A 27,360-nucleotide genomic window follows, 5' to 3' on the forward strand; every position below is an offset into this window, starting at 1 on the left:
GAACATAATTGGCGTCACTGCAAACTCTGAATCCATCGCAATGGTTCTGCATATTTACTTATATATAAACGGAAGTCGGAAATGGAAATTCGCCTCCTCTGCCCAAATCAAACCGGAATGCCAAAAAATCGGGGGTCTGCCCCCATCGGCTGTATCGCCGTCTGCCGGAAGTCAGACGTGTGTGTCATCTAGTGGTAGTAAGAGCACAATACACTCATCTAAAACAAAGATGGCAGCCATCTCTGCCAAGTCAGTCTGCAGCCGACCCCGACATGAAAGTGGACAAGATCCAAAACCTGATCAGATTTTATGGTTGAAACTTGTTTACTTATGATTAAAACATCTGCAGTTTTAGGGGCGTCGGTGGCTTAGTGGTAGAGCAGGCGCCCCATGTACAAGGCTGTTGCCGCAGCGGCCCGGGTTCGACTCCAGCCCGTGGCCCTTTGCTGCATGTCTCTCCCTCTCTCTCTCCCCCTTTCACACTTCACTATCCTATCAATTAAAGGCAAAAAATGCCCATAAAAATATCTTTAAGAAATAAAAAAAAAAAAACATCTGCAGTTTGATATGACATACAAACTTTACCAATTTTAGCAACGGTAACAAGCTAAGACATTGTTTATTAGAAAGTACTAGTTTGAAGACGTTGGATATTTTGACTTTATTATCATTGACAGTGTTAAGGTTTTTATATTTACCAGGTCCTACTAATCCCAAATGGCTAGGATATACTTAAAACTGCACACCAAACAACAGTTTGGGTCTCAGGAGGATATAATTAAAGTTGTACCCAAAATATAGTCTAACCGAAAATAAATATGCCATCACAGTGCAACCAAATGAAAACAGTGTTTATTGAGGAGACATATTTGGTCAAGTGGAATATGATTGCATTGGTTATTTTAGTCTGTCTTTGAGGGCTGGATGAATACGGTGATGCACTGTGCAACATTGCTATTATATGCCTGACTCTATTGTGCGTACTGTTTGTGTATTTTGGCGAGCACCTTAACAGCACAGCCATTCAGCCGTATTTCCATTTGTTGCAGTAAATGGTTATATCCAGGACTAGAGTATTGTGACTGAAGAGTTACTCACGATTAACATCACTTGACCTAAATCTGAAGTACTTCCAAAAAATGAATCATGATCAGTTTTTAGAGACTTGATCCTCGCCTTCTGCTCCAGACATTTGATTTTGGTTTTGCCTTTCTGCAGCCGCAAGATTCAGAATAGTTTTCACAGGCTGCCGCTTTGTGTGCACCCTGCAGAAGCAGCCTGTACAAAACTTTCCTGAATGTGTTTCAGTTTAAGAGGCACTTGATTTGTCATAACGATAAGCAAAGCATGCATTTCAATTCATGTCAATATCACAGTCGATCATGTTAATTTAATTGTGTGAGGCCAAAGTCATGATCAAGATTAATATTCGCTAAGTTGTGTAGCCTTATTGTATTGTTTTGGGCATTCCTCTGCTTTAGCGTGCTCTCTGCATTGGTATGTTTTAATTAACAGAAGCTAATTCAGTGTCTGAGATATTGAAATGAATTGCGAGGACACCAGTGGAAGTGTTGAAGTCTTTTATTAACAAGACGTCTGCCTGACTTTCCCTTTATAGCTCCTTTTTATTGGCACTCTAGCCACAGCCTGTGGTCTCAGTCATGCTGCTCCGTCTGTCGAACGTGGTTTTCATGCACCACTAAAACCAACAAACTACCATCGGCACATGTTGAAATACCCCATTAAATACAGGAGGTCCCTTTTATGCCCTTGTTAGCTTATTACGCGCTGTGGATAAATGGAGAGTCTGGGGCCACACTGAGAGCACAGGGCAACCGCCGCCACAGACCGTTTGAAGTCGAAAGAAATGCAGTTGTGGTGGCGCAGGAGTCATCTCTGAATTCCATCTTCAAAGAAAAGAAAGAGACTTTTAAGAGACAGAGTGCTTGAAAATGAAGACATCTCCAGCTGGGAGGAGAGAGGGAGGAAGAGTAAACAAAATATGTCAGACAGTAGTATCGCCGCTCGGCGTACTACTGAACTCTTGTTGTACCCTGCGTGACGCCACACATGCAACGCAGACAAACAGATGCTTCATGTGCGTATCTCAGGGGATTAAGGAACAGGCCTAGACCTTAGACGTACAGTAAATGGAGACGCAGCACGCTCTCCGAGTCTTCCTTTGGTGATAGCAGGGGTGTGAAACCTCAAACAACTTCTCCCCTCCCCTTTAACACTGCCTGCCTACTTCATCTCCACAGCTCCTCTCTGGGTCTGTACCGTTTACTGGGCTTCACAGGAAGCCTGCTGGGCCTGCTACAATTCAGACATGCTCAGAGAGGCCGTGGGAGCATTATGGACAGCCTCTGTTGTCTGTGGGAGAAGAGGGAGGAGAGCTTGAGAGAGAGACACACAGAGGGAGCAGAGGGAATTGTGTCTATGATTCCCACATTCTGCTTGAAGCCACTGATCCGGTTTCTTATATTTCATCCTATGCTATATATACATCCCGTTTTGTTTGCCTCCCAAATGAGCAGCCTTTTAAGGGCGAATTAGCATAATTGGCTTCTAACTTTGCTAATTTAACTTCAGTAGGAGTTTAATAGAGGAGTTTAAGAGAGGAGTTTAATGATATGTTACAGAGAGAGCGTGGAGAGGAAACTGAGAGAAGCAGCAGACTGCAGTGCCAGTTTCTGACCTTAAATGTGAAGTGAAAGAGTAAAAGATAAAAAGTGGAAAAGACAATTTCATCCTGCCAGTTGTTTTTCTTTTTTCTTTTTTTTCATCTAACCTCCATCCCTATCTGGAAATATCGTAAAGGCTGAGTTCCTCATAAACTGTGCGAGAGCATCTATTATTGATGCTCTGTCTGTGTGGCTGTGGTCCTACTGCAGAAAGGCCCTTTGGGGGACAGCACATCTCCTCACAGGAACAAGAGTGAGCTTTTACTCTTTCTCAGCGGCGCAGTCCACAGTCCTTAGTCATGCCCTGCTGCGCCATGTGTCTGAGGCTTCCCTGCCTTTGTTTCAGGGTTTTTCTGTCTGAAACATTATTGGTGTGTTTTAATTATTGAGGATATTACAGAGAAGTTTTGACCCATACCGCTGACCCCTTTGTCGGCATGCCAGAAACATTTTATAAGCATCTCTGGTATTTGCAGTGTGATTTTTAATTTCATTCAAGTCTTTAATCTAATTTGATATTTTTTTCTTTACAGGAAGTAGTCCAGACAAGGCTAAACAGCGAGGGGAAGCAATCAAACCAAACCGCTATGGGACCACCGTACCTCTGCTGCTGAAGGGCAAGGAGCGCAGACCTTTCCTCCAGCTCACGGCCGGGGTAAATACTCACAAGGCCACTTAGCGGCACTAGCTTAATGCTAATAAGCTGGCTCAAACAGCAGTGTGGCAGATGCCAGCGTGCTTCCAAGGGCTCAACCAAATGCAGATGTCTGTCTTTTTGTTTGACATAACCACAGTATATGTCATGACTCCTTCCCCTGTCGCCTCATTCCCTGCTTGCTTGATTTTTCCTCAGTAGAAAGTCCCTTCCTTAGCTCTGTTTATCCTCTGCCAGCTCCCTTTTGTGGTCTCTCTCCTTGCGAGCTCCCTCTCCTTTGTTTGCTGAATTCACCCTGTAGGCGATACACGCTGTGGAATTATTCCTGAAACACGTCAGCCTTTCAACAGTTTTACAAGTCAGCAGTGCACAAAACTGATGCTGCGAGAGCAAGCCAACAGCGTGAAGCAGCCTCATTACACCTTATAGATGGAGTCGTTTTTTACCTGCACCGTAAGATGTACGCTAGATTACAAGATGCAAACATACAGTCAAACCAGCTCTCCAAGTCTGTGTTCTCAGGCAAGGAAAACCAGTCTGTCCTACCCACTACAGCTGGAAAAGAAAATGTTTGAAATTTGGCATCCCCCACCACAACTTAAGGAAACTTTTCCAGAGAAGGGAAATGCGTAGGTGTTGAGAACTCCCCAAGCAATCAAACTTTTTTTTTGTCCTGGTTCGTGGAAGCCAGCATCTGAGGAAGTCTTTTTTTTCCCCAGTCTTGTGCTCCTCTCTCAAAGTCAGTCAGTAGGAGAGGGGCAGTGAAGTTAATTACATAAATTGTTTATCACCCACATGTCACACTGACTCGAGAAAAAAAGCTACTTTTAGCTTTATGGAGTTAATTATGCGCCCCGTTTTCATCTACATCAGATATGTTTAACCGCCAGCCACTGCTGACGTAAATCACTTCTGTTGCGGGGATGCAGTGGTTTTACAGTAGGCTATCTACAAGCTGACCCTTCCCCAAATTAAACTGCCTTCCAGGGCAGCTGGTGATTGTCTTACCACAGATTTCACGAAGACTTAAACCTCCCCGGATAACAGATTGATACAGCCTCTCCTTGTGCCAATAGAAGGTTATGAAGCAGTCGTAAAGTATTGCAGAGTCATTACTTACAGTGACATCGCCTCCACACACACACATACTTGCAGCCACACAAACACAGACAAACTGAGTCTCAGGCAGAGCTGCAGACCGACTGGCAAAACACTGGCCTGAAGGCATCGGTCAGCAGACTTAAGAAATGCCACTGTGAATGAGGACGGAGTACGTCTGAAATATCATCTCATGATACATAAATCTGTCCCTGTTCCTCACTGAGCACATGTCTGGCAATTTCTGTCTCTCTGCTGGCGAGGATAAATAAATATGTCATGTCTTGCTTTGTCCTTTTCTTGTTTTTTTCATGTTGGAAGAATGGTCTGAGGCCTCAGGCACAAATACACGTTGCTTCTGTCCTGCTGCAAGGGCACTTCTTCGCTCTGATAACAACTATTTTCCGGAAAGCATCAAGTCATCTCAGAGCTGTTTGTTGGGAAATTGCCGGTTTGACATTTGATTTAGGATTAAATCTCAAAATGCTATTTGACATTGTGAGCAGCATCTCCCGCATCATCCTGGCTTCTTGCAGCCATAAATCAGTGGCACTGAATTACTCACATCACATAGTCATTACAGTTGCTCCTGCAATGAAGTACAGTTTTTCTGCCAAAGAATCCTATCGCACAGGAGGCAGTGAGGAACAAAATACTATCCAGCATTTAGGATCATCTTTGCAGATAATAGTCTCGTCTTTACTAGTGTTGTCACGATACCAAAATCTTTGTTTCGGTGCCGATACCAATATGAATTTCGATACTCTTCGGTACTTTTCCTAAGGAAAAGTCCTTTTGGATACAAACCTTTAGAACAAAAAATAGTAAGGGTGATACGGTACCAAAGAAAATCATGGTTCGGTAAGTACCTCGGTACGGATGTCATGGTTTGGTTGCTCAAATGTTTCACCAAGTTGGTGTTGTCTCGTGTTGTCTCCCTTTGCAAGGCAGACTTTCTCTTGCCTTTTTTCACGTGCGCCAGCTGCGAATGTTGATACAGGTGTTGTCATACACACCACTTGCGCAATCTGTGCTCCAGTAGGAAAAAGGAAGGCGTTTGTGTGCATAAATGAATTAAATAAATTAATGAATTGAATCAATTTCAAAGTACCGGTATTTTCCAAATGCAGTATAGCACCGTTTGGAATACTCTAGTACCGCAGTACTATTTTAGGTATACCGGTATACCGTGCAACACTAGTCTTTACCAACTACTTTTAACAGAAAAGTGCAATTTAAAGTTGTATTCCTTCGTGCTGCTTGATTTGACATCATTTGGTTACCGTGGTAACGGCAAGTGCAGTGTAGTCACAGAGACGGAAGAATAGGAAGGACATTGGCCTGTTTGCCGTGAACGTTTGACTCATACAGAAGTAAATGACACATGATAATTTTCTATGGTGAGAACACAGGTCAGCGGGGCCATTAAGTGCGTCACACTCACTAGTTTGAGAACACAGTTTCAGCCTGTTCTCACACCTGTTTGCCTTGTTAAACAAAAAAATACAGTGGTATATCAATCCAAGTGTTTCTCTTTCACAGAACTAAGACTAACGTTAGCTAAATTACCTTGTTATATCATTGTAAAACACTCTCCATGCGAACTTGACACACTCACCAAAACTGTCTTGGGGCTCAATTATACCTACAAAAATAATTATCCATCCATCCATTTTCAACTGCTTATCTGATGCCAGGTTGTGGGGGCAGCAGGCTGAGCAAAGTATTCTAGACATCCCTCTCCCCAGCAATGCTTGCCAACTCCTCCTGGAGGACCCTGTGGCGTTCCTAGGCCAGATGAGATATGTAATCCCTCCAGCGTGTTCTGGGTCTGCCTCAGGGCCACCTACCAGTTGGAACTGCCCAATGAAAGTAAATATGTCTGTTTCAATCTTTGTGAACGTCACTGCCCTCATACTTATGAGTCCTCTATGGTAGTATAGATAGATAGATACAGCCAATAGATGGCACTTAAGAGCAGAGTCAAAACCTTCACACAACAGCAAATGAGGTGATATAGAGGAGGTTGTAATATTGTATTGGACGGCCGTGGTCTGTGAGGCCACTAAATACATTGCGACATGTAGAAGGAGAATTCTTTTCACTATATTGCCGATTCATTCTGTTCAACTATTTTTTGAATGTCTTCATTGTCTCCTACGGTCGTATCTCACGCTCATGTCACGCTCATCTTTACGCTACACTGCCCACGTGATCTTCGGTGGTACTGCTCCGTTTCATCCGTATCCGTAAGCTTTAAGAAAACGTCCACAAATACTGACATCATAAATGCAGAGTACGGACAGAGGGCTCCATCCATGTCAGTATGTAACGTTGAGCATAAATGGGCCCTAGTCTTGTTAGTCATGTATTTAACAACAGAAAATGAAAATATACTGATCTGCACACTGTGTATCCCCACGCTCACTGCCTCTCGGCTGTCTGCTAAGCGGTGACTCTTACTCGTTTTTGAAAGGCAGCTACAAGACATGTTTCAACAAACTTGCAGTTCATGGCAACAAAAGAATCAGGGAAATGACAGTTACAGTAATGTTTTAAAAGTAATGGATTGCTTATTTGAAAAAGTACAACTCCACTGCTCATTGGTCGTTATTGCAAAACCTTATTTCAGTGATTTCAGGATATTGGCGCACGTCAGTTTGTTTATGTGAAAGTTAGCTCACCACAGCAGTAGCAGTAGCAACTGTACATAAAACAGAGATGTTCCAATACCATTTTTTCCTTCCCTATACTGATAAGGATTACTGACCTTGCGAATCAGCAAATACTGAGTACCAGAACTGTATACTGACCCTGTATGGATGTTCAGTGATTGCTGTCATTGTTGTATGGCAACATGGTTAAAATCTTTGTTAAACCTAAAAAAAGTACATACAGAGAGCATACGTTTGTCACTTTGTTTTTTTACTGATGGGACTTTCCAGTGTAAATATTGTGTTCTAAAACAGTAGATACCAGCTGCACAGCACACAGGATCTCTACAGGCCCTTTTAAAAGTCTTATAATATCTTAAATTTAATGTTAGGCCTTAAAAGTCAAGTCTTAAATTTGAATTTTGCTAGGTCTTAACTCCTACAAACATTTTGTCTAATTTCATTTATCCATTTTTGAATTTCTTTTTGTAAAAATGAGTGAAGCCTTTCTATAGCCCTTTTTAAACAGGAATTGTGCAAATTTGCAGGAAAGCCCAATCAGTCTCTTTTCAGCATTGGCAGTATAAAAACAAAATCGGGGAGTGCGGCAAAATGCCGCCTACCTACTTTTGTTTATACAGAATGCGCCTTTTTCAGGGCAATGGGGGGCGTGAGCAAGTAACAAAACGTGTAGCTCAGCGTGTGACGTAAACAGTGACGTGGGAGGGAAGCCGCGGCTAGTCAGGCGGCGCTAGTCAGGCGGCGATTCTCCCATAAATCAGCCCGTCCTTCACCGTTCCCGTCATCTGACAGTTAATGGCCTCTTCGTTTGCGAGGACAAGGAGGGTGGGCAATTCCTTGTCTCCCCAGTTGCTCATCTTTACAGTGTCTGTCAGGTTTGCGTTTCCCTCTTGCTACTAGCTGCTCGCTAATTCCTGCTATCAGCTGTTTCCTGTTTATCCACTGCCAGTGGGTCGCACATGCGGCATCATCAACAGTTCCTCCTGCAAGTCATCAACAGCCCCTCCCATTGCGGAAGGCCGCCTCGGTCTGTTTAAACTAAAAGGGCTCCGCCAATATGTCTACCCTGCGAGGCGGAAAATTTGGCACCTCGGATCAACTCGCCAATCCGGCTCTGTGTGTCTAAACACTCGCAGCTGACTGGCAAAACAGCCCAACATTCGTGGCAGTGTAAAAGGGGCTTATGTTACAAATCTTTAAAAAAAACTATAATGCTGTCATTTTACTTCAAAGTTTCGCTTAGCGGTTGGCAAAATGTAGATTGACTTAACTCACTCTAATAACCATACTCCCACATAACATTTACCTCTGCACAAGACCACATACTTCTTGCCTGCAATGCTTACTTGCGGTTTTTAAATAAGTAAAACATGATTTGTCCAAAAATCTGTCCTGTATTTGGTTAAAAGGTGTCTTGAACGGGTCTTAAAAAGCATTGACTTTAACTGTCTGATACCTGTCGACACCCTGGCACAACTTGCTTTATAGGCTACTGTTTCAGACAGAGTGGCAAAGAAGAATTGACTTATTGGAAAACTGTCATTTTATTTGGCTGTGAAACTTCTTTAAAAGTTTATTAATAAATTACGTGGCATTGGATCTGTGCACAGGCTTGTGTAGTCGCCGATACCCGACCCATAATTTTAGGCAGTATCAGAGGTATGACTGATGAATGAGAATGTTTGTTCTACTGTCAGTCTATTTCTATGGGTGTAGTGCTCCACTCATGGAGCAGCTTTCTTGTCAGAAATATAACAGAAGAGCGGCTGTTGTGTCTGTTCACAGTGAAGCCATACAATAAATGCTGCTGACCATATATAACATAGAAAATGGGATTTGGTTTCATGACTGTGTTCAGGATTATAACTACAAAGAGACCGTATGGATAGAAAAGTTACGTTGGTTGGTGAAGCTGTGAAACTAGTCCACTACACTTCCTTTTGTGTGGTGCACAGAGTGGGTAAGCGTAGGATGTGAACGCTTTCTTCCTGTTCCTCCAACACTATTGTGCCGTGCCACATCCTTCCTTGTATACAGCCTGTGTGTCAAACTGAAGGTGAAGCTTCACACACATGCTGATGCACAGGCAGGATGGGTGAGATCCGGGCACCACCTTAACACTCCCATCATCTTTTTGTCTTTCAGAGTTATCCTGCGTCACTCCAGCTGCTGGTACGTGCGGAAGGTGAACAGCTGATCCTGTTGCTGGAGAAGAATGAGTGAGTTGTCCTCTGATTTATTTTAAATTCTCCTTCCAAAGTCATTGTGAGCACCAGGACAGAGGAAACTAGATATTTATTATGTTAATCACACACAGAGCCAATAGATAAACCCCAGCTCGCAGCTATGGCTGGCTGGAGTTATAAATGCAAGAGGAGGAGAAGTTGTATGGTTCTGGGCTATGATATAGTATATTCAAGGAGGGAAAAAATAATATGTCCCCTAGTGATTGGACTCTTTTATGGTTCAGTCTCTCTGAAGGGCCGAGAGATGAAAGCTGATAAAGAATAAGGAAGAGGAGAGCTCTGAGGACATGCTTGTTCTCTCCTGCTTTGCTTCTCCTCTCCTCTCATCACTCCACTCCCTTCCAGACTGCGGAAAATAACACAGTGAACTGTGAAACGAGGGGTGAGGATCATTTGGAGTTCATAAATATGCAGATACACACACACGCATTCTCAACTGTTTCATACAGAGAGGAAATACTGCTGTAAGGCCAGAATAAAAAGCACGTAAAGGCCAAGTTACATGTCGGGGGAAATTTATAATCTCACACCAATGATGACGACGCCGTCTCCGGTCACGTTTCTGCTAATGTTTCTCATTCAGTCGGAGCAGAGACATAATATTCTACCCTGCTGTTTACAGGTACAGATATTGACACTGGAGTGATGGATTTGTTCCACAAGTGGTCAGACCTCCGTCACTGGTAACTCGAGAGAGTAAACACAAATCGGGCCACTGAGATTTTCTTGTCGCGTCCCCTTTCCAAACTGCAAAAGTGTGGTGGGAGTTGGGAAATGAAACACATCTATGGTTGTTGAGATTGAAAAGTGAAACTGCGGCTATTGATTCACATATTCAATCTCTCTTTTCCACCTCAATTCCAGCTGGAAGTCCATTCATTGCTGTGAGAACTTTTAGGATCTGCGATATGTTTGCGTAACTCCTTATGTTTTATTTATTTATTTTATTTTTTCGGACTTGAATTTCTCCAATACATTAAAAAATTAGAATTTTTGTGACAGATCGTTGAAGGTGATTCACCTCTATTTATGCATTTTTTCTGAGTGAAAGGTGTAACGGCGACGGCATGTTTAGCTAGCTAACAATCGGTAGCATGCTAGCTGTGTAACGAATCAAATGCATGCATAGTAGATCATACATCTTTCAACAAAGTGTTTTGCAAAACTGGTTCCACATCTGACAGGCCGACCTACTCATGTATTTGTTGCTATGGATTATTGGTCCTGTTTTGTCTCTTACTTGCTCTGTGTGATATTCTACAAGACTTGATGCTGAAAAACACTAAAAATGAACTTTTCTATCATTTCTACAGTGGCATTTTTATCCATCTGTACAGAGATGCACTTCCTTGTGCTGAACACTAGGGGTGTGGTCCGTAAACTTCACGCAAATACCAACACAAAGGAAGACTGTGTTGAGATGAGGCGTTAGGGCCAGGTCAGACTAAAGATTTGTGACAAGACAAAGAAAAGTTGCAGCGGTGTGAGCTGGCCCATCAAGCTGGGTGATGGTGCCACCTGCAATTAAGCTTCTAAAGTGGCCAGTGGCCGGTTTTAGAACATAAGTTACATCACCTGCTTCAACAGCCAGTCAACTTGTAGCAAAGTCAGCTGGTCAAGTCAGTTATAAACTGTCAGCAGACAGCGTGTTTGCTTGTTATGGCGTTCTCTGACAACAGCCCTCAGTCCTTGAATGAGCCCATCTCATCTACATCCACGCTGCTGTTGACACGTATGTCGGTTTATTCTCCTCAGATGTCCTCAGTGGTTACTCTTTCAGTCATTACTTGTACTTGAAAAGCTGTGAGTTTGACAGATGTACAGAGCATTGGCATGGCATTGGTGCCAATGGCAGGTTTTTAGGCACACAACAAGCAGTCACAGGTTTTAACTTATCTCGTTGTAAAGCTTTGGTTGGTCCATACACTCACCAGCCACTCCTGTACACCTTGCTAGTACCAGGTTGGACCCCTTTTGCCTTCAGAACTGCTTTAATTCTTCGCGGCACAGATTCAACAAGGTGCTGGAAACATCCCTCAGAGATTTTGGTCCATATTGACATGATAGTATCACACAGATGCTGCAGATTTATCGGCTGCACATCCATGATGAGAATCTCCCGTTCCACCACATCCCAAAGGTGCTCTATTGGATTGAGATCTGGTGACTGTGGAGGCCATTGGAGTACAGTGAACTCATTGTCATGTTCAAGAAACCAGTTNAGTTTGAGATGATGTGAGCTTTGTGACATGGTGCGTTATCCTGCTGGAAGTAGCCATCAGAAGACGGGTACACTGTGGTCATAAAGGGATGGACAGTCTGGCCATTGTCCTCTGACCTCTGGCATCAACAATACATTTCCACCCAGTGGGCAAACAAATAATATATTAACCCCCCTCCCCCTGTCATATTTCCCCTCATGAATAGCTCAAGGTAACCTGCTAGCCCTCAAAAACACAATTCAAATTACTTCACAAACAAACTAAAAAAAAGTTCTATAAATATATTGTCCTTGGTCAGAAATTACAAACTCCCTAGAAAAACTCTGTCCTGCCTGACCCTTCCATTCCCTGTTCTCCGTGTGACCCCCAGTGACCTCAGCATCAGCTGTGAGTCATCCGTCACCAGCCTGAGGCCCGGGAGCACGCTGCCATTCCCATCCGGCCTGTTCTCTGTCAGGCCAGATGTGTCCTCTGATATCGCTTCACCAGTTCAGCCAACTCAGAACAGGTGGTCTCTGACCTCTGCGCAGGTCTGTTTTGTCGAGGCTGTGACCGTTCAGTCTGGGGCAGAAGGGAAGATAAGGGCACATGAGGATGTCTCAATACCTCAAATTTTTATTGAATCACTCACTGTAATATTTTCCAAGCTGGCAACATTGAGACCTGCTCAGATTTGTAATTTTCCAACATTAAATATATCCACATTAAACCAATCCAGTGTCGCTGAGATATGCTTGACAACTCAATTGCTCAGCATTAATAAAAAATGGTTCCTTTTTAGGGTTTAAAAAGCAATTTTTCAACAGCAGGAATGAAATATGGCAGTTAAAAGGCAGTTTCATAATAATAACAGCACTTTAGAGGTGTGCAATGCAAAAAAATTTATTTATTTTTTTTTCCACCCAAAGCTGCTCTCCTGGCTTCACTCACTGATGCATGCTCTCAGTGTGGATATCTTCACTGGATATTCTTCATAGCAGCGTCTTATTTATTTATTTTTTTTTTTTTTATGAAGCCACTCTACAGTTCATGTTTAATGCCTCAAGGCTGCATGGAATAAGTTTGCGTTTTAATAGAGCTCAACAGGGAGCCAAGGGGTCATGTTTTACTACTTTTATACCATAAAAAAGTCTTGATTGGATATGAACTTGAGCTCGAGTATGCGATGTTCCTACAGCAGCAACAAAATCTCATCATATATGAAGAAATATGTTGAATATTTTAATTAAATCTCCTAAACAGCACCAGATCTAATAAATAGTCAGTAGTTCTAGGTCAGATCATGACATTTTTGAATGGAAATTAAGTGGGAACATGAGGAAATTATGTCCAACACATCCCCAATTTCCTATTTAATATAATAATCCAATATGGCATCTAATATTTGAGTAACTCAATAAAGTGTGGAAGTTATTCAACTTTAAAGCTACTCGAAGGGAACTGCGGTGAAAACATTTAAAAGTTTAGAGGTAAAAAAAGTACAAGCAGATGTTAAAATGTGGAGGCGAGTGGATGTGAATGCGGGGAACTCAAGAGCTTAGTAAGTGGTGGCTCTTTGTGCTGAGTTATGGCAGGTTTTCCGTGAAGGCTCATCCTTTTTTGCACGAATCTGCTGAGCCTGTGCAGTTTGCTCATTTGGCACCGCTGCCGAGCACACCTGCTCCAAGGCCAGTGTGAAATGATCTCAGTCCTCACCAATATAAACACGCTACCAGATCCAATTAATAAACTGCTGTTTGTTAGGCGCTTGGCCCCGGGCCAGGAAAAACTTGGCTACAGCAGGACGAGTACAGATCTACTGAGGAGAGAAATCAGCGGGGGGTCTGCTTTGTGTGTGTGTGTGTGTGTGTGTGTGTGAGGGGAGTGTTTCTATAGGTGGCATACAGCAAGACTGAATGTGTTTAAGAGAGCTGGAGTCTCTTTGTTTTTGTACACGCTTGAGAAGGATTTGATTTTCCTGGGTGGTACAGGCCAACTCTTTTGTGTCCTTGGCAGCCAGTTGGATGAAAGTGTCTGAATAAAAAGCATATCGTATAGGCAGTGAGATGCCTCTGTATCCACACACTCCTACATTTTGTCACTCTTACAAGGTCAACAAAAGTGTATCGCAGTTGCCAAAAGAAGAGCCCTGCAAACCTCAGTGAAAAATGTTCCTGTTTGTTCGGAGTAAATGTTGTTTTGCACTCTTTGTTAGTTTGGATTTTTGTTTTGTCAGCTCTGCGCCCGAGCAGCACTTTGGGACGTGACTTAGATCGGCTTCTGTTCTTGATTTCAATTGTTACAGCCTCATATGCCATTACACATTAACGTCTTTGTCCCACATGCCACTTCAATTAAAATAAATAGCTTAACATGGTTAAAAGGGGGAAAATGTTTTCCTATTACTCTGTCATATCTTTTTTCTTGTAAGAGTAATGGGAAGGGCTGTGTCGTATACAATATTTAAGGCCTGGCGTGTTGCGCGGTGCAAACAGAGCTGGACAGACATGCAGACTTGTGCCAGCAGCGGCTGCTTTGATGTATAGCATTGATCAATGGCACAGTTGGCCAGCTTCAAATGATTAATGGTGGCTCGTATGGGACATTCCACATTAGTCTTGATTAAAGACTTCAATAGCACTGTCTGGGAGACCAAGGTGCTCGTGTGTGCGTGTGTGTGTGTGTGAGAGAGAAAGAAGTATTAAAGATGTACAGCTTGGCCCATTTACTGAAGTTTAAATTTAATGTCATAATTTCTGGTTTCTAAGGAGCTTTATTGTTTAACATTGTTCAATACTAGTGCTGACATTTTCATTTAAAGAGATACTATGTAACTTTTAATGACCACAAGTGACAATATTGCCAGGCTCACACTGGAGGCACAGACGATTTTCCAGCTTTCTTTCACAGCCAAGTCAGCTTTTAGAAAATAAATACAAGAACGGCAACACATCTCTTTATATTCATTATCATTATCTGTGTCTGTATCTGTTCAAACAACAATATTATCAGTCTATGCAAAAGTATTCCTATACAGGACAGGAAGTGGGCGTGGTTTGTACAGGAAGTCATGTTAAAATGGGCAAATGTTGTATTTTCATACCTTTTTTTTCATTGCCAATAAAACTGTTGTGCCGTCAAAGCATCAAATGGATTTCATAATGGCATGTAATTAATTATGAAATATATTTCCACATTCTCATACTGTGCTTTTCATCTGTCTTAAATTTTTAAATTTTCTGAACTATCTATATGCCTATGAAATAAATCCAGAAATAAATGAGGACATAAATTTATAAATAAATGGAAGTATAGATATGTAAATGAAATAATTTAATTAATTAATTAAATAAATAAATAAATATAAAGGTTTTTATTTTTAAAAGAGAATGATTTTCAAAGAACGTCTTTCATTTATTTCAGACTTTGAGACTTTAAAATTTTTAATGCCACATATATTTCACAGCTCTTTTTATTTCCGTGTGTTTATATTCCCATGAAATACTGGTTAGGTTGTTAGTGGACGCTTAGTTAAAACTCCATGAACATACTGTATGGCTGATACATAGACATCTTAGATGGATAATTATTGCCTGAAATAATATTTTGACTGAGAAAATTAACACTGACGGCTAAAAACTGCTCCTGATGCGCTCTCAGACAGCTGTGCGCTGATTCGTTTGGGTTGATCAGAATATAGCGGTCACTTTTCAATTATATGTAGTAATTAAAACGATTTGTTAGAAAATAAAAGTCTTGCGTTGCATCTTAATGATACGATATTAATCAATTTAAAGAAACCTAATGTACAAACATGTCGGGTTTCTTTCCCCGATAATGAGCAAGTCTCTTTGCATCACATTATTTGTGCCCTTCCAAAATATGTATTCGGATTCAGGCACATCCCAACGAGTCACATTTTCATTGTGCGTCGCTTTAATCTAATTCCGAAGGACACTGTTTTTATTTTTATGAAAAAGCTCTTTATTTTTTAGCTTTATTCCTTGTAACACAGCGAGCTGCATGTGTTCATAGTGCAACGAGCTCTCTTCACAAGACCATGCGTTTCCCAGTGAGGACATTTCCTTTCATTCTTCTGTGGCAGGAAAGAAAAGAGGAAAGAGCCCTTTTGAAACACATGGCCACATCTAAACAACATCATTATGTTTTTGGCAAAAAAAAAAAAATCCCCATAGCAACATCCTCAGTGTGTTTTCTATGGGAAAGAAGATGCACTCCATTTCAATAACACAGCTGACAATGCCAAGATCCGTGTCAATGTGTGATGCCACAGAGGAGGTTTAATATCGCCCAGTGTGTTCAGTGAGAAGGAGCTCAGACAAACAAAGAGAGATCCCAGGTTTCCTTTGCACTTTAATTGGATCTGTCAAGAATACGAGATAAGTCAAAGAGTATGTGGCTCTGTCTTTCAGTGGCACAATGTAGAAAAGTGTTGGCTCTTTGCTCGTTTGGGTTGTAAAAGGAACTTTTATGCGTGTAACTATTCAGTGATGATGGGTTTCCATGCTGTCTATATAAAGCCACGCTGCCTCGGTGACCTGCATGAGGTCAGGAAGTAGATAGATACTGGATGTTGAGCAGCAGCAAACTTCATAAGCAACACTTAGACTTGTTGTGATGCTCTTTTCCTGTGACATGCCTCACTGTCTTTCCATCTACATCCAGGTTTTTCAGCCCCCCCTCCCTTATCTCTGGCTGTCTCTCCCGTTCCCTTCCTCCCACGCTCTCCACATGCATGCTTGTGTTTCCACTGAGCAGCTCTTCTGTCACCATGCAACCTGAGACTCTGTCAAAGCCACCAGTGGGGAGCGTTGGACCTCAGGCTGCTGTTCGGTGCCAACACATGTGTACTCGGACTTTGGTGCCAAGTCTCTGTGTGACTTTACTTCGGATGCCAAGGCATTTTGTTCTGCCTGTCACAATCAATTCAAACATTATTACAAGGTTAAACACCAGTCACCTACAAGCAAGGGGGTTTCTATTAGCTGCTTCTCTGCACTTTGCTTCATTGTGTATGCCAATTATTCTGTGATTGCCTGTTGTGACACAATAAGGCAGAGAAAATGATGTCTAATGTACTTTTTGCGTGCTAATTGCAAGAAGGCTGCGTTGAGACAGATATCAGCACTGTGTGAAAAAAAATGGCCTACCACACACTAGAAGACTTTGAAAAGACTTTAGAAATATTTAAAAGACTTGAGTCTGACATGCTTTCACATCTGAAGACAATGTGAGTTGTTAATCTTTGAAAAGACTGGGGATCATGCAGGGTCACTATTTGCTAGACTATAGCTAGACTCCTCTTGAGACTTTTTCCCATCCTGCTCCTGGTGGAAGATATTGCGCCAAACTTCCTTTAAGAAATACGATACGTTAGCAGTTCCTTGTTTGTCTGCAAAAACACACAACTCTAGAACCACAAGATAAAAGGCATCATATGTCGAACAGACTTTGTCGCCTCAACATGCGACCAGCCTCTGTTGGTTAGCTGCTCTACTTTAGTGGAAGAAGACTGTGGGAATGCGAGGCGAATCATTTCAAAAATTAAGCTTTCTCACTAAAATAAGTTCCAGTTGGTGGATCAGATACATGCAGAATTACACCGACTCGTATTCACTCCACAACTCCACCAGTTTCTCCTCCTCCACAGTTAAAGAACACTGAGATTTGTTCATGTTCTTGTGCATCCCTTGACTCCCTTCCATGTTCACTGACTACCAAGTTTGCTGCTTCTTCTGTGGTGCCGGAGAGACCGCAGCTGTTGGTTTTAACAATGTTCCAAGACTGAAAACGTACGCTAATGTTTAATATGTTTGAATACGAGAGAAAGACTGACTTAAGATGGCTCAAACACAGTTTCATGACCACATTACACCAAACAATCAAGATCATGGGACACTGTACCAGCTGAGGTAAAACTGATTTCATTTTGACGATTGAATTTTGTCTGTGACAGTGAAGTCTCTTGAGAAGTCATTTGGTGTAAGGCCAGGATAAAGGAATAGTGTAAGAGCCACTTAAGCTCATATTAATATTTGGTGAGAATATCTTTGCTGATATGACATATCATCCAGGTTCTGATGGTATTTAAGTTTACAAAACAGTTTCTGTATACTTTGAGTAGTGTATGGTAGTGGACTATACTGAGGTTATGTTTATATTAACTTTATTTATGTGTTAGAATACGGGAACAAGTTATTGACTAGAGTTGTACCGATACCGATACCAGTATCGGAAATGCCTCCGATACTGCCTAAAATGTGGTATCGGCGAGTACAGCCTATGACCAATCCGATACCACGTAATGCCTCACGTCATTACGTATACACACGCTACAGGCAAACGAAACGGAGCGGAGTTTAAAAAGCATTCTACTGTAGCCTTTAAAATGTCTCTTTTACCAAATTGTGTGGCTGCACTGTAACCGGTGTCTTGATCTGTGTCAACACTGGATAATAATAATAAAAAAAAGTTTTATGTCATTCATTCTACTATTATGTATTTATTTCTTAATATTTTACATAGAGTTTTAGGAGTTGAGACATACAACAATTCATATCCCATCCATTTTTATTTTACGCGCTGGTATCAGATCGGTACTCGGTATCGGGAAGGAAAAAGTGGTATCGGTACATCTCTATTATTTACGCCGTGTGTTGTTCCGTAAGAACGTTTAGTGTGCAAGACAGAGGGAGATTGTGGACAACGTCGTGCGTAAAGACTACTCGTTAGGATTTTAACGATTCCGATTCCTTACCGATTCCTTTTTAACGGTCCGATTCCTTACCGATTCCTCTTACCGATTCCTACATTATATTCATTATACTTGCTATACTTAAACAAGTATATAATAAACACAAATGCAATCATACCATTACAAAAACTTTATTCTAACTGTTGCACAGTAGCCTACAATTAGATGAAAATACACATTTGTGTGTGGTGTGTATTTCAGATTTAGAGCTTGTATCATCTCCCTGAGAATATATAACAACAAAAAGTGATTATCTGATTTCTACAGTAACACTATTACCTCAAATTAACCACAGCAATGTAATAAAAATACTTACATGCATTAATGCTTGGGTACTGTTATTTACGTGACAACACCTGAACATAACACACACAGACACACATTGGCTGTTTGTTTCTCCCCTCGCTGGAAGTCTCGGACCTCCAGCCGCCCGCCTCCGCCTTGATTAAACGCTGAAAATTAAATAAAAGAGGGAGACAGGTTTCTCCTATTTTATCTTAATTTGTTATATTTCTCCTTCTCCCCTCGCTGGAAGCGTCGGACCTCCCGCCGCCCGCTCCCGCCACCCGCTCCCATCTCAAACACGGAGGTCTGTGTGACACAAATTCAATGCTTTAGTAATTAAATAATGTCGGGCTCGGTCAGGTTCGGACAGAAATATGCGGCGGAAATGTACGTGACGTTTTTTTTTTGTTTTTTTTTTTACAATCTAGGAACCGTTTGCAGGAACCGTTACTCCAAATGTGATGGAACCGGTTCCGGAACCGGAACTTTGGACCCGGTTCCAAAAAAGAACCGGATCCGGATTCCCAACCCTAGTAAAGACAACTTGAAGTTTGTGTTGATTTGTATCCTAATTAGTTTTTGACTGTGTTATGCAGTGTTGAATTGTAGTAACGGTAATACGATGAGAATATGTAGACATAGAACTTCAAGTCCACAGTGGACCGCACAAGATGTAATTTTGGAAGGACTTGGCCTGTCATTTTGTTTACTTTTTGGGATTCTCAGTAAGTCTCGTAAACTTCTCCCTGCCTCGTGAGTACTGTGGAGCTCCAGAAAAGGAACAGAAACACGAGTCAAAACCGAGACACCTGACAAACTAAGCGGCCAAGGAATTTTGGTATGTTGAAATGGCCGCGACAAATAGTCTACATTTTGGGAAACACACTGATTTGTTTTCTGGCAGAGAGTGAGTTGAGAAGATTTAAACCACTCTCAGTGTCTGTTTGTTATAAGCCCACAGCCGGTTGGCTTGGTTTAGCACAAACACTGGAAACACAGTCTATTTCTTGAGTGCAACCAGTAACATCCTGGAGTCTCCATGATGCCAACCGAGAGAGCTCTGACCAAAAAGATTAAGACAGGACAATGCAATACATTGGCCAATCAAATTTATGCTATACATGCACACGTTACTTTATAACAAGAGCAGCATATTTCCACTGTTGACATGGTGATTTTGGCAACATGGAATTCAATTATTGAAGCTGTTTTACTTTCCAAGAGTTATAAAAAATTCTTCTTCACAGTATTACAAACCACTGTGCAGGGTTTCGTTGTCTGATTAGCCTTGAAAGTCATTGATCCATCCCTCAGATTTACTGCATTTCTTTGGTATTTCAGTATCACAAAATATCAGTTCCCACCAATAATACAAGAGTTTCATACAGGTTAACTGCAGTGGGTAGAAGTCCTTTACCTGCTGCTAGCTTTTTGTCAGTGTATGGTTGAGAAACAAAATACTTTGACAGTCAGACCTTCCTTTCACTTGAGCATATGCGCAGTGTCTTGTCTGGAAAGATGAGATGTAGAGCACACTGTTCTAACAAGAGTCTTCACACGTCCTGTCTGTTTGAGTATTGATGCGAGTGAGTTTCACCTCCTTTTCCCCTGATGACATTGTAGTTGTAGTTTTTGCTAAGCTTTGAGCACATACTAATCGCATTTTGCCTCCTGCCATCTTTAATTAGTTGGCTAAAGAGTTTGTGGATAATGCAGAGCGCCCTTGGGGAAAGTTGCCCAGTCCTGAAGGACAATAAGAAGAGCAAAGAGAGAGAGAGAGCAAGAGAGTGAGCAGTCTTAGGCGTTGCTTGGGGAAAAGATTAGAGTGGTAGTTTTTTGACCGGTGGGATCAGAGCCAAGCATCAGAGCCAAGCTAGCTCAAAGTGTCTCAATAGTTCTTTTTTTTTTCTCTTTTCAAGTCTCTCCCTATCTCAGGTTCACTTTCTCTGCCTCTCTCCTTCCCTAAAAGTGTGATTGATTTTCCAGAAATAAAGATCTCTGGGGAAGATATGTGTTAAGCCAGATTTTTCTTCACTAAACAATAGTTTCAGTTGATTTGGCTACAAAGAAAATCACATACTTTACTTCTGACTTAGGAACAAGTGTTAACATGATGTTATTCACATATTTATGTGGTTATGTAGCTTGAGGGTGCTTTCAGACCTAGAGTTGTCTTGCTTTGGTCCGAATCAGGGACTAATTTTGTTAGAAAGTTGCACAATTGCCTACAGTTAGTTTGTGTTCTCACAGCAGCATTTACAAGCGGACCAGATCAGATGCCTTGTGCCAGAAAGCTGCCCTTGATTGGTCAGAATTTCCATGCGGGAAAAATCCAGGAAGTAAACCAAACGTTGAAGAAGAGTACACTTGCAAGATAAATGTGACACTTTCTAATGTCACAATGGAGGGACAACTACGCAGGTTGATTTTAGCGCTGCTCATCGTGGACTATATTGCTGTCATTGTTCATTTTAGTCAAACCATACAGTTTGAAAACGAGGCGCGGCTCCAACTAGAAAACAATGTTTTGATGCATTGGATGTGCTGAATGTGCATATTAAGGCAGTACAGGAGGAGGTGCACATTAATAATCCTCCAGGACTGTAACATGCTCATGTTTGTTTATCCCAACGATGCGTAATGCAGCTGCAATTGGTTCGGATCACACATTCTCACCACAAACGAACCGCACCAGAGTTCATTTGTAAGCAGACCAAGACCACCTCTTAAAAAAGGTCTCCGTCTGGTTGTTTTGGTGCACACCCACGTGCAATTGCTGTGTTTACACCTGCCCAAACGAAATGCACTCAGGGGGCAAATGGACTTGAGTTCGATTGAACTCGACCAAACAGGGCAGGTGTCAAAGCACCCTAAATCAACTTCTAATTAAGATTATGTTTGACAATACAACTACATTAAACTGTAGGTGGAGTACAGCAAATAAAGTTGAGGATTCTGAGGGCTTGTTCCAGGCGTTGTGATCACTTTGCTTTCAGTGAAACAGTTGAATACATTAATGCACTAATGCAGTATGTCAGCATATGGCATCATCTATTTGTTCACTGCTACAGACCTATTTTTAGGGGCCTGCAGCAGCAGAGAGGATGCTGAGGGTGTTGCCACAGCACTTAGCCAATATGGTCACGTTGTCTCCCTCTCCATATATGTTCATTTCTCATTCATGCAAGGGAACATTGAGTGGAACATCTCCCAATTTAACTGCTTTTAACCTTACATATACTGCGTAGAGTGTGGGTCGCCTATCAAAGTTGCTAGCTAGCAGAACAATGAGGACCCTGTGAGTGCGAGTGATTTTCTGTTTCCTTTCTGAGCACTTAACACGCAGTATCACTGTCCAAATGAGAGCACAGATGTGATGCATTTGCAGCCTCGGTCACACACTCCTTATAAAGGCTGTGGCTCTTTTTTATTTTAAATTAGACTGTGTGATATACGCTCAGTGTGGTGTCAGCAGAGTGAACTATTGCCTTGGTGTAGGTGAGCAGAAAATCTATTATCTGCGTTGGAGTTTCTGATATGGACTGAGGCAGATGTTGATGGTGCATAATATCCATATTTATCCTCAGCATCATTTATCTGCATCGGCAGGAAACACTGCTGTAAAAAACCCGGGGAGTGTGTTACATGAGTGATTACATCACCTCGCTGTACATAAATAGATTTCTCAAGATAATGAAATTCATGTGAACTGTGCATTACTGTATAATGCACTTTCATGCATTTGTCTGTGGCAGCATACAGCCATTAGTGCTCAATTTCTCATCAAATTACAGTTCCAAGGTCAAGGAATCAGCCCGCAATAGAGTGTATAAAAATCACTTTTCACACACAACCACACCATAAAAGCTCGATATAAAAGCTTTAATGAGAAATCCTTTTCAAAGTAGAAATTACTTTGTGTGTGGTTCATATCCTTTTCTGCATTATATCTCAGCATGGCAAAGAGAGTGGGTCATTTGTAGTGGGCCCATGAGAAATAAGGACTTCTCTGCGCAAGACCGCACAGCTTAGCAGCTGTCTCACACTCTCAGTGGCGTTTATCTGATATGGTTAATGCTGGCAATATCGCTCACCAAGCTATCAGACCATACAGGTGATATAAGACTCAGATTATAGGGATTATAGAGATTGCTGGAGATGGTGCTCTTGAGCCAAAGTCACTGGTCTACAGGTGTTATCATGTTATATGTCTCAGATCCATTCAGATTACAGTCTACCTGTGCTCAAGCTAAACATAACAAACACATATAACCACGCATGTATAACACACGGCAGCCTGTAAGAACTCTGGCAGGTCAACATAATGCAGGTTTCAGCACAGTGTGACAAACAGCTTTATCAGTGAACACATGGCTTACATTCATCAGTTCACAAGGTCAGGGTTGTTTATGTAAAGTGCACACACAACACACAAGGTAGGTCGATACACACACACACGAAAGGAAGTGTGTGTTCACAATAAATCCAGATGTGCCTTGGAAAACAAGGTAGAGAGGAAGTGCATCATGTGACATCACTGATTGAGGGGAAGTTTTTGCCGTGCTGGGTTCATGTTGAACAACACAGGGCAGCAGCACAATTAATCCACAGGCTGTGTGTATAAACAGAGGAGCCAGAGGGAATTTTTTTTTCTATGGACAAAAATACAAAGACATGCTGTTGCTGATTTGGTTCTGAATCTGCAGAGAAGCAGATGAATGTATACCTAAAGAGATAAATATGTTGTTATCTACAAGATAACATCTGTGGTTCATCTTTTTATTATGGGAAGGTGTAGTATGTGGTTAAACTTAAAGGGATATTTTGCTGATTTTCAACCAGCTTTGTATCATAACAGTGTCATAACAGTGCCCAGATCTCCCTGCTCATCTCCCAGCTCCCTTACGCTGGCTCTAGGGTGTTGCTCAACTACAGATTGTCCTTCCACATTTTTGTATGCTCGCCACCACAGACAGAGAAAGAATAGAGGTGGATCAGGAGAGAGAACTTTCTCTCTCTCTCTCTCTCTCTCTCTCTCTCTCTCTCTCAATATGCTTTATTGGCATGACATTTTACATGTGGCGCCAAAGCACAATTACAATGTAAGACTGTGAAAATTAACAACAAATTATTAACACAAAGTCATAGACATAATCTTATTTCCTCCAAATAGATGTTGCATTTTAGTGGGACTGCTCCCGACAAAGAAATTTTCATTTAGAGCCATTAGTCGACTAGTTGCCGGCATGTTTACGATATTAATTCAATTATTAAATGATATATTTTGGGCGGGGCAACACAATGGTTTGAGTTGAAGGTGTGAGAAAGAATAGTATCAGTAACATTGTTAACACTGTGCTACATTACAGAGAAATACAAAACCGTACTAATGAACCTTCATTAATATAGGCCTATATTTTATCTACAAGTGCACGTCACACACTGAGCGAGCCGCCTGTTAATGACGCTGTCGGCAAAGCAGTAATGATTGTGCTAAGTGGCTAATGGGCATGTAGCTACTTCCATGTTTCAGATGGTACGTCATGTTTGTAGTCGACCAATGAAGATGAGTTTACATATCACCTTGGGTTCGTCCTTCACCTTCTCAAAATGATCCCACACTTTGGATTTCCTGCCCGACATGTTATTAACTAGCCTGTGGAATAACCACAGGTACCAGCCCTGGAAATTAACGTGACTCCTATCTGACTGCTGAGCGTGGCCACTTCCTGTGTCTGTCCTTTCAAATTAAAAACCTACATGGTCCAGATATATAGGTTTTGATTTATTGTGACAAGGCGCAGCTCCTAATAGAGTTTCACGTTTTTTTTTTTTGTTTGGTTTGTTTTTTCTGCAGCTAAGCGAACAATAAAATCTTGCCAACTAATTACCTTTCTGGTCGACCAACCTTTGGTCGACTATTAGGGGGCAGCGCTACGTTTTAGTCTGGTCAGAGAGTGAATCAAAATCTCGGAGTTTACATTTAATTTTTGTGTAGAACTTTGTTCTGATGTCTTCATAAGTGCCACAGTGTAGCAAGAAATGTTCCTCTGTCTCCGCCTGTCTCCGAGGACAGAGCTGACACAGCCTGTCTTCTCTAGGCAGCCAGATCTGCCTTCGTCTGCTAGTCTATGGCCAGGCAGTGATCACTAATACTCTTTCTGTCTTTCAAGCTCAAACCAAACTCTGATCAAATGTTAAAACTGGCCAAATATAAATCAAGATTCAGTCACTGAATTACCTATTTTGCAACTAAAATGTCTACAGAATCATATTTTAGTGCACTGTTTGGCTGCAATACGAGAACTGTAAACATCAAGTGGGTGCCATACTGTTTCCTGTATCGTAAAAATGGAGGCTGGAAAAACTGAGAACAAACAGTAAAACGAAGCAGTGTTGATCAAATGTAACATGAAAACAGTCTGCACATTGTCGCTCCCCTAAGTGCAATTTATTGGCACATCCTCAAGTGACGTTTGGAGCTGAATGCTCCTCTCTCAGTCTGAAGAAGAGCATTCAGCTCCAAACGTCACTTGAGGATGTGCCAATAAATTGCACTTAAGGGAGCGACAGACTTTTTTCATGTTGTTTATTGCTTTTCTTTTTGTACCAATCCAAGAGTACTTGTGTGAGCCCAGTTTTAGGAAAAGACCATTTCTCTAGCAGTAAAATGCTTCCTCGAGTAGTCTCAAGGATAATATGTACAAGTGGGATTTTATTTTTGCTGTTTGGTCATATTTTTAACAGCTGTGATAGGCTAATATTTTCCACACAAAAGTAATTGCTGAGATCAGGGAACATGTTGACATTACTTCAGTGAAGTCTCACAATGAGAAAAACAAGAGCAGAGGAATGATCAGACGGCTGTAAACAAGCGTCTGAACCACTTTATTTGGAGGTAAAACTGAAAGTAAGCACAGCTGGAACGCTACAATCCCTAATTGCACCGAAAAACTGTGTGAATGCACAATTAAGACAAGTACAGTAGGCTAAAGCTGAACCAGAATTCAGTCTGTAATGTTACAGTTCATCTTTGTGCCTTTAAAGCGTTTTCTTTTACTTGGTTTTGAGTTCATGTTGTTATTGCCAGAAAGAATGATTGCCAAACCCAAGACCCAAGTTGGAGTTATTCTTTAAGGTTACCTCGCATTGTGAGGATATGCTGTGCGGTGACCTGAGCAGCACATATTGTCTGAGCTTCAGCTCTTGAAGGTCAGTGACATTTTTTGTAATCCTTTTACAGACCTTATTGAGAGGCCACTGGCTTTATGACTTACGTATCCTGTGGTCAGTGGGTAAATAAATGTAGTGCACAATTGTATTTTAGATCGCTCACACTGGCCGTAGCTATCAGAGAAATGTCAGGTGTCTTAAAGCTAGAAACCCCAAAATCAGATCTCAGATTAACTTAAAGCTCTTTGTTGTTTTACCACCCGTAGCCCGTTCAGTAATTGACATCTCCCGCTCAATACCCAGCAGCCATGACGACTCACGTTATACCGCACCAGCATGAGTGTCAGAGTGCTCACCCTGATCCTCATGTTAAAATGATACATCAGTGCCAAGTGAAAGTTTCCATCTCCACCATGTTTGCAAGGTAATGGGGTGGAGAATGACAGATTGTATGCTATTATCTTATTGGAGAATCAGCGCAGCATCCATGAAAGTGTAAAGACTGGGTTTAATGACGTGAGACATTTTTTAAGAGGAGGGGAAGAATTCTTCACGCAATCTGGCACCAGAGAGCTGATGTTCTGGGATGTGTGCAGTCAGTGGAGCGACGGCGTGTTATATTAAAGCAGTTTTAAGTGCTCCTTACAGCTTGAAGTTTAAAGTTGTCTATTTTGTCAACTTTCAGGGTTTCAGAAAAGATGTCATGGGTGTGGGAGAATGGGAGATGATTCATATTGATATGCACCAGTTATTCTTTCTTTTTTTTCCAGGAAAAAAATGACAGTAAGAAAAAAAATCTACCTTTAAAGCAAGAACTCTGTCTCTCTGCCTCTCTGTCATTCTGTCCTCCGCATCTTGAGAACAATTTATCCGAGCTCCTACACACTTGGCAGGTGTATTGCTGGAGGACCGAGGACCTGTTGAGTTGAATTTACAGTTTGGACACGCGTCAATATTAATGAACTTTGAATGGAAAAAAAAACACTCTGTGGCTCTCTGCAGCAGCGGGGGCGGGGCCTTAGGGCTCTGCAGACTGAGTCGAGCATGTCATCCATGGCAGGCCTTTACATGCTGCAGCTAATTGACTGCACTTCACCTTTGCTGCTTGATGCTGGATATCCTAACGTTACTATCAAAAACTTCTTCACTTTCCTGTCAACAAACATGAGCACATAGCCCACAAGAGCAGCACTACTCTGCCATTGCAACTCTTTAAGTTTGTCATACTAACTTATAACCCTAAAAATGAACTAATAAAAAACATTAATTAAGCCATGGACTACTTTATAACTGCGGTGGTTATGTCAAAGCAAGTGACTAATGCAACTACCCCGCTTAGCATATTTCATCAGTCTCTCTGACTGTGAGTAGCCGCAACTTGGGTGTGTTTTTCACGGGCTGATTTAGTGATTTGGGAGTCCCAGACATGTTGGGCATGCTGGCATAGGCAGTGGAACAAGAAGTACTCCAAACTTTTTTGTTTTTCCAAAGTAAAACTAATACTTGTTAAGAGTAAAACTATTTATACTACACTGTATAAGTCCTACATTGACATTTTTTCTAAAAGT

General features: G+C 41.6%; 1 protein-coding gene across 1 annotated transcript in view; it reads left to right on the top strand.

The window, feature by feature from the left end:
* adam12b (ADAM metallopeptidase domain 12b) overlaps positions 1–27,360 on the top strand; it is a 137,310-nt gene that overhangs the window by 20,368 nt on the left and 89,582 nt on the right. Inside the window, exons 2-3 of the mRNA XM_050070451.1 lie at positions 3,218–3,339; positions 9,258–9,331. Coding sequence (XP_049926408.1) covers positions 3,218–3,339; positions 9,258–9,331 — 196 coding nt within the window. The remainder of the gene's footprint in view (positions 1–3,217; positions 3,340–9,257; positions 9,332–27,360) is intronic.

The sequence above is a fragment of the Epinephelus moara genome, chromosome 19 (genome assembly GCF_006386435.1).
Source record: "Epinephelus moara isolate mb chromosome 19, YSFRI_EMoa_1.0, whole genome shotgun sequence".
NCBI classification, from domain to species: Eukaryota; Metazoa; Chordata; class Actinopteri; order Perciformes; family Serranidae; genus Epinephelus; species Epinephelus moara.